Below are 12,708 nucleotides of genomic sequence, written 5' to 3'. Positions count from 1 at the left end.
CCAGTCCCTCAACCTCTGGCTTCTGATCCCTGACCTGCCCTTGTCAATTTGCTGGAACCCGAGGTGATGCATTTGTAAACATCTCTCTGTGCAAACTGTCCACACCTCAGCTGTGGGGGGTGGGGTGTCTCCCCAGTGTGGGGAACTGACCAGGCATCGCAGGGCTAGCTGTAGCGGAGGGAGAAGCTGCAGGTAGACATTGGGCTTTGCCTCCTTCCTTCCTGCTCCCCGCCTTCCCGCCCAGGACTGGGTGGAGCCGCTGCCTTATAAGTGACTGGCCTGGTGGCAACAGAGCAAACTACAGCCAGCAGCGGGACCGGAGGGTGGCTCCCTGTCCCCAGCATGGCCCTCTCCGCGTGGGCCTTCTGCTGCTTTCTGGGGGGCCTCTTGCTCCCTGGGGGCAGCCCCAGCCCCAGCCCCAGCTCCAGCGTGCCCCGCTTGCGGCTCTCCTACCGAGGTACTGACCCATCTACCCTGTTCATGTGCATTTCCCTGGGTGTCCTGGCTCCAGACATCCCCCCAGCCTGCCGGGGCCGTCTGTCCTGCCAGCAGGAGAGGGTGGAGCAAGGTCCCCCGCACAGCCCTTGGGAAAGGCTTCCTGCTCAGACCCAGGACGGTGTTGGGGATAACTGAGGGGAGGGGAGGGTCTCCTGAAAGCCATAACCAGCATGGAGCCGGGAGATAGAGACACAGAGGGAGAACCCAAAGAGCTACTAAAAAGGGAGGGGACAGATGGACACTCTCAGAGACCTCAATAATGGGGCACAGAGATGGGGAGGGGGCCAGACAGTGGGTGAGTGGGCAGCAACCTGTTCCTCTGGTCAGGAGCCACAGGGAGGGGAAGAGCCTCCCCCACCTCTTCCAGCCCTCTACCTAAGATGACTTTATCACCCTCCCTCCACCCTGAAGCCCAGGCAGAATTCAACCTCCTTCTCTGCCACTCTAGGGACTTGGGGTTATTCTGTCTCCTCACCCAGCTGCGTGGTGCTGTTTCCTCTGATGGTCCATGGGGAAAGGAGGGGTAATCTGGGATCCCCAATCAGGGGATGGGGAACAAGTCTCCTGTGGAGATTCTAAAGAGGAGACATTTCTCCATATATAGAGAGTCTGAAGGAGAACGGGGGTCCTATCTTAGGAGCTGTGGTTTTGTGGGGAGGTCAGGCTACTAGAAGAAGTAATAGGGAAGGATCCCAAAGGGACTATCAACCAAGGAAAGCTTCCCGGAAGAAGCTATTGATGAATTTGGGGGTAGAGTGGAGGCTGGGTTGAGACGATCCCATTGGGAAAGACAGGATATTCTGGGCACCCCCTTCTTGCCACGTCCTCCTACTGTCCCTTGCTGGCCCATCACCTCCACCTCTCTAGCCAAACCCATGGACCCATGTCAGGATTTTCAACTCTTGGGACCACTGTCCCTAGAACAATCTGCCTGGATGGGCAATGTCCACAGGGGAGAAAATCCTTTTTGGTCACAACCCTGAGGTGGAGGCTGAAGCTGGCCACATCTGGCCTGCCCTGGACCTAGGCCCTTGCCAAGTGTTCCCTCTGATGAGTGCACTCTCCCCTGCCTGTCCACCTCTCCAACAGTCAGCCTTGCTCCCTGTTCAGATTCCCCTACCTTTCTCTCTGCTTGCCAAGCATTTTGTCAGGCTTGCCACTCTGATCTCTGCCAGTGGGGCCATCTTCCTTGGGACTGGGCAGGGCACAGACAGGATAGGGAAGAAGTTGTCCGAAAGATCAAGGGGCTGAAGAATATGGAGGAGGTTAGCAGTTGCAGAATGCTTGCCAGGCATGCAGGAGGCCCTGGGTTCGATCCCCAGCACCCTCACCCATGGTTAAAAAAGGATTGGAGGTAGGTCCTAGGGTAGGCTGAGTAGCGGTTGGGCTCTCAGAGCATCCTGTCCTACTTGCCCCCGGGAGCCATGTCCCGAAAGTCTTCCAGAAGCCCTGTGGTTAGAAACATTTTCCAGATGTGCGTGTGGGGGGGGCGGGTAAAAGAACAGCTGGAACCCTCTATCTCCACTCCTTGGCTGGGGAAGTAGGCTGAACAGCAGGTCCTGACCTGACTCCTTCTGCTCCCTCCTAGACCTCCTGTCTGCCAACCGCTCTGCCATCTTTCTGGGCCCCCGGGGCTCCTTGGACCTCCGGACCATGTATCTTGATGAGTATCGGGACCGCCTCTTTCTGGGAGGCCGAGATGCTCTGTACTCTCTGAGGCTGGACCAGGCATGGCCAGACCCCCGGGAGGTGAGCTGGACTGATGGGGAAAAGCTGGGTACCTCCAGATGGGGAAACTGAGGCTATGAGGCTAGGGGAACACTGGGATGTGTTTCAGGTCCTGTGGCCACCACAGCCAGGGCAGAGGGAAGAATGTGTTCGAAAGGGACGAGATCCTTTGGTGAGTACTGTTGCGAGGGACTGCTTCCCAATCTTGTCTGCCTCAGGCCCTGACCCCCAGGATAGACTGCTGCTGCTCCCTCAGGGGCTGGCGGTGTGGGGAGGGGGCATTTGGAGCAGATTCTGAGGTTTTAGAGGTCTGGAAAGAATGTCATCTCACCTACTTCCCCAGAGGGGATTGGCCATGCAGGGCTGAGCCTTGTGGCCCAAGGAGACTGCAAGGTTCCCCCTCACCCCTCTGCTCCCTTCCTTCTCCCTACTAGACGGAGTGTGCCAACTTTGTGCGGGTACTGCAGCCACATAACCGGACCCACTTGTTGGCATGTGGCACCGGGGCCTTCCAGCCCATCTGTGCTCTCATTACAGTCGGGCATCGTGGGGAGGTGAGCTGGGGCCAGCTTCTTGAAGGATTGTACAGTGACCTTTCCTTCCTACTGTCTGAACACTTCCATTGAGTCTGGGTAGGAGCAGGGGGCAGGGGCTTGAAAGGCGCCTTTGTGCTGGGGTGCTGACCCCATTAGAGAGGCCCTGAATAAAGATGCCTTCTGCCCACCCCCCCCACTGTCCCACTGCACGCAAGGAGGGCCACTGCCCCTTGGGGGCTAGTGCTTCTTTTCTAGGTGATGCTCTTCCCTCTCCCTTTCCTCTTCACAGCATGTACTCCACCTGGAACTTCGCAGTGTGGAGAGCGGCCGTGGGCGATGCCCACACGAACCCAGTCACCCTTTTGCCAGCACCTTTGTAGGTGGGTGATCCCAGGCCAGGATGGGACAAGGGAAGGTGGGAGCTGGCCTATGGCACTGGGAAAGGATGAGGCTGGGCTGCCGAGCCTGGCCCTCCTCCCCTGACTCTGCCCTCCATATCCCTCCAGGTGGGGAGCTATACACAGGTCTCACTGCTGACTTCCTGGGGCGAGAAGCCATGATCTTCCGAAGTGGGGGTCCCCGGACGGCCCTGCGTTCTGACTCTGACCAGAGCCTCCTGCATGGTAAGGCAATGGAGGACAAGGCTGGCTGGGACCTGCTCTGGAATTGGCAGGGGAGGAGATGCTGGAATGGGGAGGAGAGGCTGCTGTAATTTTGTGGGCCTCCAGCCTCCAGTGGGGGTCCTCATGCAGCTCTCCCTCCTCTGTGAGCCCCTGTGAGCCCTCCCATTATCCCCCATCACCTTCCCAGACCCCCGGTTTGTGATGGCTGCACGGATTGCTGACAACTCTGACCAGGACGATGATAAGGTGTACTTCTTCTTCTCGGAGACTGTCCCATCACCTGATGGTGGCCTGGGCCATGTCATAGTCAGCCGTGTGGGACGAGTCTGTGTGGTGAGAGCTGTGAAGAGGTGATGAGGTCCCAGACCCCTGCCACACCCCCTTTCCCAACCCCTCCCCCCAGTAGGGAAACAGAGGCAAGGATGCAAAGCCGATATCCATACCTCTCGTCCATGGGTGAGGGTGGAGGAGGAGGACGTGTGACTCATCCTGGTGGGGCCTAAGGCTGACTCTGGTCTTCCCCCACCTTAGAATGATGCTGGTGGCCAGCGGGTGCTGGTGAACAAATGGAGCACCTTTCTCAAGGCCAGGCTGGTCTGCTCTGTGCCTGGCCCTGGTGGTGCTGAGACCCACTTTGATCAGCTGGGTAAGAGCATGGCTGGGCAGGCCTGGGTGCTGGGAGTGGGAAGGGCTCAGAGCTGATGGGTGAATGGGGTCATTGACATAGTCATAGTGCCTCTGTCCCCTTCTGTATCCCAGAGGATGTGTTCCTGTTGTGGCCCAAGTCAGGGAAAGGCCTCGAGATATATGCGCTGTTCAGCACCATCAGGTGAGCACACCAACCTCTCTGTACCCTGTCATCTCTGGCCCTGTCTCTGCACTCCTGGCTTCTCTGTTGAGCCTCTGCCTCCATGACTAGTCTTGTGATGGGTCCCTGTCTTTGTCTCTGATTCAGTGACTCTGATTCTTTGTCTCCCTCTCTTGCTTTTTGCCTCTGTGTCCTTGTGTTCCAATCACTGCTTGTAGCAGGCACCTGTTACCCTCTGTCTCTCCTATGGAGCCAGCCTGCCCTTTTTCTGCCTATGTCAGTCACCCCGGCCTGACTGTCCCTGTCTGCCCTCTGCAGTGCTGTGTTCCAGGGCTTTGCCATCTGTGTGTACCACATGGTGGATATCTGGGAGGTCTTCAACGGGCCCTTTGCCCACCGAGATGGTCCTCAGCACCAGTGGGGGCCCTATGGGGGCAAGGTGCCCTTCCCCCGCCCTGGCGTGGTGAGTGTGCCTGAGCCAGGCAACAGAGGCCTAAGAGATACCAGGAGGGATTCCTCTTCTAGCAGCTCGGGGAGCACTTGCAGTCCACCACAGTGCTAGCTGCTGCCCAGAAGGCTTGGGCAGGGTGGTGTGGTGGGAGAAGAGGTCCTTTACTACATGGGGGTGGAAATAGGTTGGTGGGGGTTTGCCACCCCAGGGATTTCAGGTGCTCCCTTTGCTGCTGCCTGCAGTGTCCCAGCAAGATGACTGCACAGCCAGGACGGCCCTTTGGCAGCACCAAGGACTACCCGGATGACGTGCTGCAGTTTGCTCGAGCCCACCCACTCATGTTCCAGCCTGTGCGGCCTCGGCATGGCCGCCCTGTCCTGGTCAAGACTCACCTGACCCAGCAGCTGCGCCAGATTGTGGTGGATCGTGTTGAGGCTGAAGACGGGACCTATGATGTCATCTTCCTGGGGACAGGTAGGAGGATGTGTGTGTGTGTGTGTGTGTGTGTGTGTGGTCAGGCTGGGAAGATTGGGGGGTCTGAGCTACCCCTTCTCCCACTGACCCATCCTTTTTCCACTGTTCCAGACTCAGGCTCTGTGCTCAAGGTCATGGCCCTCCAAGCAGGGGCTTTGGCTGAGCCTGAGGAGGTGGTTCTGGAGGAACTCCAGGTGTTTAAGGTGAGCAGGGGCTGGTGGGAGATCCTCTCATCACCCAACTCCATCCCCGCCCCACTCCCATGACTGGGGCTGGTGACAGGGGAGCAGGAGAGAGCCAAGAGTGGGGCTGAAAGTTGGGCATACACTGCTGCAGAGGCCTCACTGATGCTTCTGAATGACTGGAGGACCTGGAGCTGCAGTCTGTGGACTGAAAGTGCCTGGGGCTCCCCGGGGAGTGACTGCCAAGGCAAGCACCCTTGACACAGCCTCACTGCCTCAAGTTGCAGTGAAAAGGTGGCTGAGATTTTACATCTCCAGTGATTCTGTTAGCCCTTCTATAGATTCAGGCAGGGGTCATCTATGTTGGGAGACTATTGTGTCCCAACATGACATGGGTGCTTGCCTCCCATGGCTGTGTGAGGGGACACTGAGTCTCTGTGCTTTTAGCCAAGCTTCCTACTTGGATGCCAGCCAGAATGAGGGGACCTTTCTGGTCGCCCAATGTCTGGGAAAGACTGTCCAGCTTTGCTGTCATGGGGTGTTTGGACCAGACTGGGATACATGTGGCTCCCACCCAGGAGCTGAGGGAGGCTAACAGCAGGGATGTGGGGGAAACTCTTGTCCCATCCACTCATACTGAGACCCTACTCCTTCTCCAGGTGCCAACACCCATCATGGAGATGGAGATTTCTGTCAAAAGAGTAAGAGCAGCTGCTGTCCCCCTGCATCCTCCTCCCCTCTGCCCCACCTACAGCCTCCTTGGGCACTGCCATAGTCTGCTAGAGAGTCATGCCAGGCAGGCCTGAGTAGGCCCTACAACCAAGGACTGCATCCAGCTGGGAGCTGAGTCTCACATGGGTGAAAACTGGGAGGTGCGGAATAAATGAGACTGTTTGGATAAGGAGAACTCCACAAAAGCTAGTTTCTAAGGGAGGTGACGTGTGTGGAAACAAAATCCACATTTTAAAAAAGAGATCCACTTTCTAGAGGTCTGCTGTGTATCCTTTTGCAGATTACAAGTATTCTAACTTTTGTACTGGGGTTGTTCAAAGCAAGGTGCACCTCTAAAGTCAGAGGCCAGTCAGACAAAGGCCTTGGGGTAGAGGGTAGCAAGGAGGGCCCAGATCCCTTGGAGAAAAGACTTGGGGCCCATCCCACCCCCTCCACATGTTAGCACAGGATCGAGGTGATCAACATCTTCATTTTTGTGAAGGAACCCAAGAGGTTCTGGAAGCTTTCCTGAAAGTGGCAGGAGTCTCAGAGGGTTGAGAGCCTAGCTGCTCCTTGGTGAAGCTCAGGCTCACCCCAGCCTCTGCCTGTGTTTCTCCCCAGCAAATGCTGTACGTGGGCTCTCAGCTGGGTGTGGCCCAGCTGCAGCTGCACCAGTGTGAGACTTATGGCAGTGCCTGTGCCGAATGCTGCCTGGCCCGGGACCCATACTGTGCCTGGGATGGTGATTCCTGTTCTCGCTACCGCCCTAGCCCCAGCAAGCGACGGTTCCGTAGGCAGGACATCAGGCATGGCAACCCTGCCCTGCAGTGTCTGGGCCAGAGCCAGGATGGTGAGTGGTAGGAGGTATGGGGGGGCACTAACAGGGTCCCTCTTATCCTGTGGCCTGAGCTCCATCCAGTTGTAACAAACAGTCCTCAGTTTCCCTATCTGTGCAGCTCTAGTCACTGCATGGATGCAGGATCTTTGGGCAAAGAGACTGGCTTGTGGATGGATGTCTAGGTCCTTATCATACTGGTGGGCTGTGGAGTCAGTTGGTGGGCCCCAGGACCTGGGTCCCATAGTTTCTTAGCTGAGCCAACCCAGACCTTTCTGACCTTTCTGACGCAGAGGAGGCGTCAGGACTGGTGGCCACCAGGGTCTATGGCATGGAGCACAACAGCACCATCCTGGAGTGCCTGCCCAAGTCTCCCCAGGCTTCTGTGCGCTGGTTCTTGCAGAGGCCAGAGGATGAGAGGGCTGACCTGGTGAGTGAAGACCCTTCTTCTGGTTCCACCTCCCTCCTTGAATCCCAAACTTTGAGCCCTGGGAGGAATCACCAAGATCAACCTGAGAAAAGTGCATATTAGGCTCCTAGGCGGCCTAGGAAGAGCCGCCCCTATTTCTGCCTCTGGGAATGCCCAGGACAGATGTGGCTGAAGCTTCCCTAGTCTGATGGGTGGGGTAGCAGAGACGGAAGGGAAGAAATGGGGTCTGGGCTAGTCCAGCACTTCCCCATGCTTAGACATGTGGCTCAACTTTGAAGGGGTCTCTTCCCCAGAGCTTCTTGGTCTTCCTTTGCCCCAGACCTGGGTTCCTGACCACTGCTCACTGGACTTCCCCACCCTTCCACTCCCTCCATCTTCAATTTCTGACCTTATATTTCTTCCTTTTCTTCCTGGAGACCAGTTATTTGCCCAGGCCCTCTCCTCCCCCGACCCAGAAAGGCCTGTCAACCCCTGAGATGGTTCAGTCTGGGACCTTGGGCTGGGAGTGGATCAGGCAGAGCGAGGCACCATTCTCCTATAAGGAAGAAGGTGGGGGTTGATGCCAGGGGGCCTCTCCCTCTAGCTTGAAAACTGGGGGAGGCCAGACTTGAGCCAGCTGTTGGGTTGGGCACTGAGGAGACTCCCTGGGGTAGGAGGAACAGCAAGATGAAATTACACAACATTAACCACCCAAGCAGTCCACCCTCAGCACACAAATGCACAGACTAAAGCCCAGACTAGACTCAGAGAGATGGGTTGGAGCACAGCTGTCCCCTGCCTCTTACACTGAAGTAGGCACTTAGCCCATCCCAGGCTGTGTCTGGGAGCCTCGCACTGTGGGAGTGATCAGGGCATACCAAGACAGAGAAGGACCAACGTGGCTGGTGTGTGTGTGTGTGCTCCCTGGGTATGTGTGCCAGGGCTCTCTAAGGCCAAGATTGGTGCCCTAGGGCTCTGACTAGGGGAGACACCAGCCATTCAAAATTTTGAAAAACCCCCTTTGCAGTCCCTGTCCTGGGCTCTGAGAAGGTGAGGCCCTACCTGCATTTAGCTTACAGTCTAGAAGCCAAACCTGCCAAGCTGCTGGGTCCTTCCTGGGAAGGAGGAATGGGCAAGAGGAAGTGCCCAAGCATGGGGCCCAAGGATGACAATCTTATGTCCCCTCTATTCTCCCGATTGCCTGACAGGTAAAAACAGATGAGCGTATCCTGCAAACAGAGCAGGGGCTGCTGTTCCGTAGGCTCAGCCGCCTTGATGCAGGTACCTACACCTGCACAACGCTGGAGCGTGGTTTCTCCCAGACTGTGGTCCGTCTGGCTCTGGAGGTGATTGCAGCCACACAGCTGAATAGCCTGTTCCCTCGGGAGCCAAGACCAGAGGAGTCCTCAGCCTGGGGAGGTCCAGCCTCTGCCCCACCTAAAGCTTGGTATAAGGACATCCTACAACTTATTGGCTTCTCCAGCCTGCCCCAGGTTGATGAGTACTGTGAGCGTGTGTGGTGTAGGGGCGTTGGGGAGCACTCAGGCTTCTTCCGGAGCCGGGGGAAGCAGGCCAAAGGCAAGAGCTGGGCAGGCCTGGAGCTGCGCAAGAAGGTGAAGAGCCGGGTGCAGGCTGAGCGCAATCGGACGCCCCGGGAGGTGGAGGCCGCATAGAGAGGGCTTAGGAGGGGGTGATCAGGCTGGGCTGGGGGACCCAGCAGCAGCCCCCAGCATCTCCCACCCATCCAGCTAGGGCAGAGGTGGGCCAGGATGCCTGATTGCCTCTGAGAGATGGAAGTGTCTGCCACTCATAGGCAAGACTGAGGATCTGAGGGAGGGGCCCTGTACCTGAAACCTGATTTCTGCCACTCTCTGGGCTCTGAGTTCCAGGCTGGAGCTGGCACCTCTGGCCACTGGCAGTCCCAAAGGGCCTGCTATTTGTTCTCAGAGATGGCCTGGCTCCCGGAGAACATTTCCGGTTGTACCCAGAGGCAAGAGGGTTGGGTGGTTCTTTCCCAGAGTGTGCAGAACAATGCCCATTCTGAGTGACCTTCAGAATGGGTGTGTGGGTAGCTCTAAGGAGTTATCTAGGCAGGGGCGCTCAGTCAGCCAGAGGAGCGTAGAAGTGGCCTCTTACGCTAGTACCTGTTAAGAAGAACCTACCCTGTCCAGAGCTGGGGAGGGAAAGTAGAGGCGTTGAGAAGGTAGAGCAGCGATACAGTTTCCCTCTTTCATGCTATTCCCCACCACCTCTTCTGCATCTCAATTACAGAGGCATGGGTTGTTGGGACCTGGAAGTGTTCTGAGCCTTGGGTCCCACTTTATAGACCAGGGAGAGTAGTCTCACAGCCTGCTGTCCCTTCCCCAGGCTCTGAACTGTTAGGCCAGGTTTGCTGAGATGCCCATCTCTTCATCATCAAGGTCTCATGCTGGGGAGCAGACGAGGGGTAGGATCTAGGGCAATGCCGGCCTTCATCTCTGTGGACTAGAGAGGGAAAGAGAGGACCTAGAAGAAGCATGGGGTGGGAGGAGTGGTTGTCTTTCCAAACCCACTGGGGTATGCAGTGCAGGCCCACCCCAGCCCTGGGAGTGAAGGAATGTAGAGGCTCTGAGAGCTGTGGTGAGTAATCAGGATTAGGATAAGGATCCAGGGCTTTGTCCAGGGCCACAGAGAACTGAAAGGCTATCAAGATGGAGAGAGGATAGGAGACCCTCTTAGAGGGGCTAATGGACTCAGGAACAGGTGTCCTAAAGGATTCACAATGGCATCAACTGGTTCAGGAGCCATTGGGAAGTCCAGATATTCCCAACCCCAGAATCTGTATTTTCTGCTAGATAGGGTTGAGCATGGATGGTTCATTTACAAAGTCTTTCTTCTCTTTCTTTCTTTCTTTCTTTCTGTCTTTCTTTCTCTCTCTTTCTTTCTTTCTTTCCTTTCCTTCCTTCCTTCCTTCCTTCCTTCCTTCCTTCCTTCCTTCCTTCCTTCCTTCCTTCTTTCCTTCCTTCCTTCCTTCCTTCCTTCCTTCCTTCCTTCCTTCCTTCCTTCCTTCCTTCCTTCCTTCCTTCTTTCTTTCTTTCATCTCTCCTTCTAGGCCTTTTTTTCTTTTAGGGGAAAAAAACATGGAAGAAAAAAGCTGCTAAAATCTGTAAAGCCTGCTGGTTTGTGGGTGAGGCTGGGTGGCCAGGTCAATTTTGCCTAGGCTGTAGGGGAGGTGTTTTTGCCATCAGCAGTTTTTTTCTTTTGGGGTGGGGGGAGGGCAGAGGAGCACAGAGGGGGAGGAGGACAATTAAATGAAGTTGTTCCCAGTCTGTACTTAGACAAGTTGTGATGCACTAAACTGACAGAGGGAGAAAACAGAAGTTTGAGATTCTCTCCTTTAAAAAATCAAGAGGAAGAAAAAAGGAAGAGGGGGAAAAAAAGATAAAAAGCAAGTCCAGGCCTCTTGCCTCACTGAAACCCAAACCTGAGTGTTTTGGGTTTTATCTTCCCCATCCTGACACCCCTAGAGTACTGGGATCTGAAATAGCACTCCTCTTTCCCTTTGATTGTACCAACAGAAGCCTGGAGATGAGCCTAACAACACCTTAAGAATCCTTCCTCTTTAGGATTGGGGATATTAGTGGCTGAAAGCAAAGGAGAAAAGGAGAAGGATGGGGGCTGGAGGGAAGAAGGGAAGGGGAAATTAAGGAGATGAGAGAGATAGAGAAAGTGCTGAGCTCCAGGAAAAGGGTGACGGAGCTGCAGCCCGAGCCACTCCTCTATCCCTGGGAAGTCAGAAAGAGACAACCCAGCCCTCAGTGGGTTTGGACTGGGCCCAGGTTTGGCAAGCTCCAGACAGGGCCCTGGGGAAATGACCCTGGAACATGGAACAAGAAGGAAAATAGATCCTGAACAATGTGCATCTAACCCCTGGGAAAATATAGACAGCTTCTATCAACTGCCATCCTCCCCATGGTGCTGTGTGTTATTAACTCCTGGAAATGCCATCAATGTATGTGTAAATTCTACTTCATGTTTGTATTTTTGAGATTGGTCTTGTGGTTTCTCTCTCTTCAAATCATACTTCTTGTTATTGCTATTGATATTTTTATTGTCATGGTTGCCCTGAACATTGGTGAGGAGGGCAGAGTCTACCAGGAAAGGGATGAAGTTAATATTTATATCACATAATTACACAATTATTGTATCTTGTAAATTGATTGATGCTATCTATATGAGCTGGAGAAGGGGGGCCTGCCCCATCTGTTCTGAGAGGGAAGGTCAGAGGTCACCCTGGGTGGTATTTTTCTAGAAGGGAGGGAGATGGGTAGCAGGGGAAGGAAGGAGTTAGAGGGCTTTGTCTATGAAACTGAGATTGCTCATTAAATTAGGAAAATCCTGTCCTGAGGGCTTATAAAATTGACCTTCTTGGAATGTCAGGAGGATCTTGAACCAGAAAAGAGGAAAATGCTGGCAAAGGGCAGCCAGGCACGTAGGCAACTCTACTCCTTTTTTTTTTTTTTTTTAATAACACTTGACATTAACAGCAACACTTAGCCTGGTTCCTCCTTCATCCCAAGCCACATGCCAATGTATATTAAGGTCACCCAGCTCATGACTGGGCTATGCTGTGCTGTGGGGGCCGCAGCTTCTCGGGAGGAGGGGAGGCTCTGAGAATTGGAGCTACTGGGCATACTCAGAAGGCCCTCTGACCATGGCCCCCAAGTCCCCAGTGACATCATGACCCCTGCCCAAAAAGCAGACTCCACTGGTACTAGAGGGAGACGGGAAAACCACAGGAGCACTTCAAAGATGAGGGAGACATCAATCAATATTCTTAGAGAGATGGTCCTAGGCCTCTTGCTTGAGTGGGCTATACCATAGCCCAGGGAGCTTAACAGAACAAGTCAGTTATCAGGTCCATCTTGTTGCAGGCCCTGGAGCCAGGCCCCTCCTTTTACCCCTTTGTCCCCATCACAAACACCCAGACCTGACAGACTCAGAAGCCCTGCTACCCCACCCCAAGCCATTATCCCCACCGACTGAGAGTCATCATCATTGTACCCACTTGGCACTGGCTTGGCAGGTTGCATAAGTGTGGCCCCCACAACCCTTCTCCCCTCGAATGCTACTCTCCCTGTGGCAGCCCAATGTCTCTGCTCTCAGCTAACGCTGCTGCACATGCTCCCAAGATTTCTCCCTGACCCCACTCCCCCTCCCACCTCCCATCTTGAGTTCTATTTCCTGCTTCACAATTTCACCCTCTCTCTATCTTCCTCTTGCAGCTTTTTCCTCTAAGTTTCATACTTCCCCTTGTCTCTGGGCTTCTGTTCATGATTTCTAGAACAGGTTTAGAACTAGAGAGTGGCTGAGACAAAGAGACTAGTCAAGTATTTTTAAAATGCTGTTCCCTGAACTGGTAGTCCCAGGAAATCCTCTACCATCTCGTGGTTTTCATGGTTAGATTCCAGGAT

General features: G+C 54.8%; 1 protein-coding gene across 1 annotated transcript; it reads left to right on the top strand.

The window, feature by feature from the left end:
• The first annotated feature begins 297 nt into the window (after positions 1-297).
• Positions 298-11,450, top strand: Sema3g (semaphorin 3G). The gene is made up of 16 exons (XM_020173077.2): positions 298-457; positions 2,087-2,247; positions 2,336-2,398; positions 2,661-2,780; positions 3,052-3,142; positions 3,269-3,385; positions 3,573-3,718; positions 3,917-4,031; positions 4,145-4,214; positions 4,512-4,656; positions 4,887-5,118; positions 5,230-5,321; positions 5,960-6,001; positions 6,633-6,861; positions 7,140-7,276; positions 8,464-11,450. The coding sequence occupies exons 1-16, from the start codon at positions 343-345 to the stop codon at positions 8,926-8,928; spliced, it is 2,340 nt and encodes a 779-aa protein (XP_020028666.2). The 5' UTR covers positions 298-342; the 3' UTR covers positions 8,929-11,450.
• The last annotated feature ends 1,258 nt before the right edge of the window (positions 11,451-12,708 follow it).

Source organism: Castor canadensis, chromosome 10 (genome assembly GCF_047511655.1).
Source record: "Castor canadensis chromosome 10, mCasCan1.hap1v2, whole genome shotgun sequence".
NCBI lineage: Eukaryota > Metazoa > Chordata > Mammalia > Rodentia > Castoridae > Castor > Castor canadensis.
The sequence above is the reverse complement of the archived record's forward strand: the minus strand, read 5'-3'. Positions and strand labels throughout refer to the sequence as shown.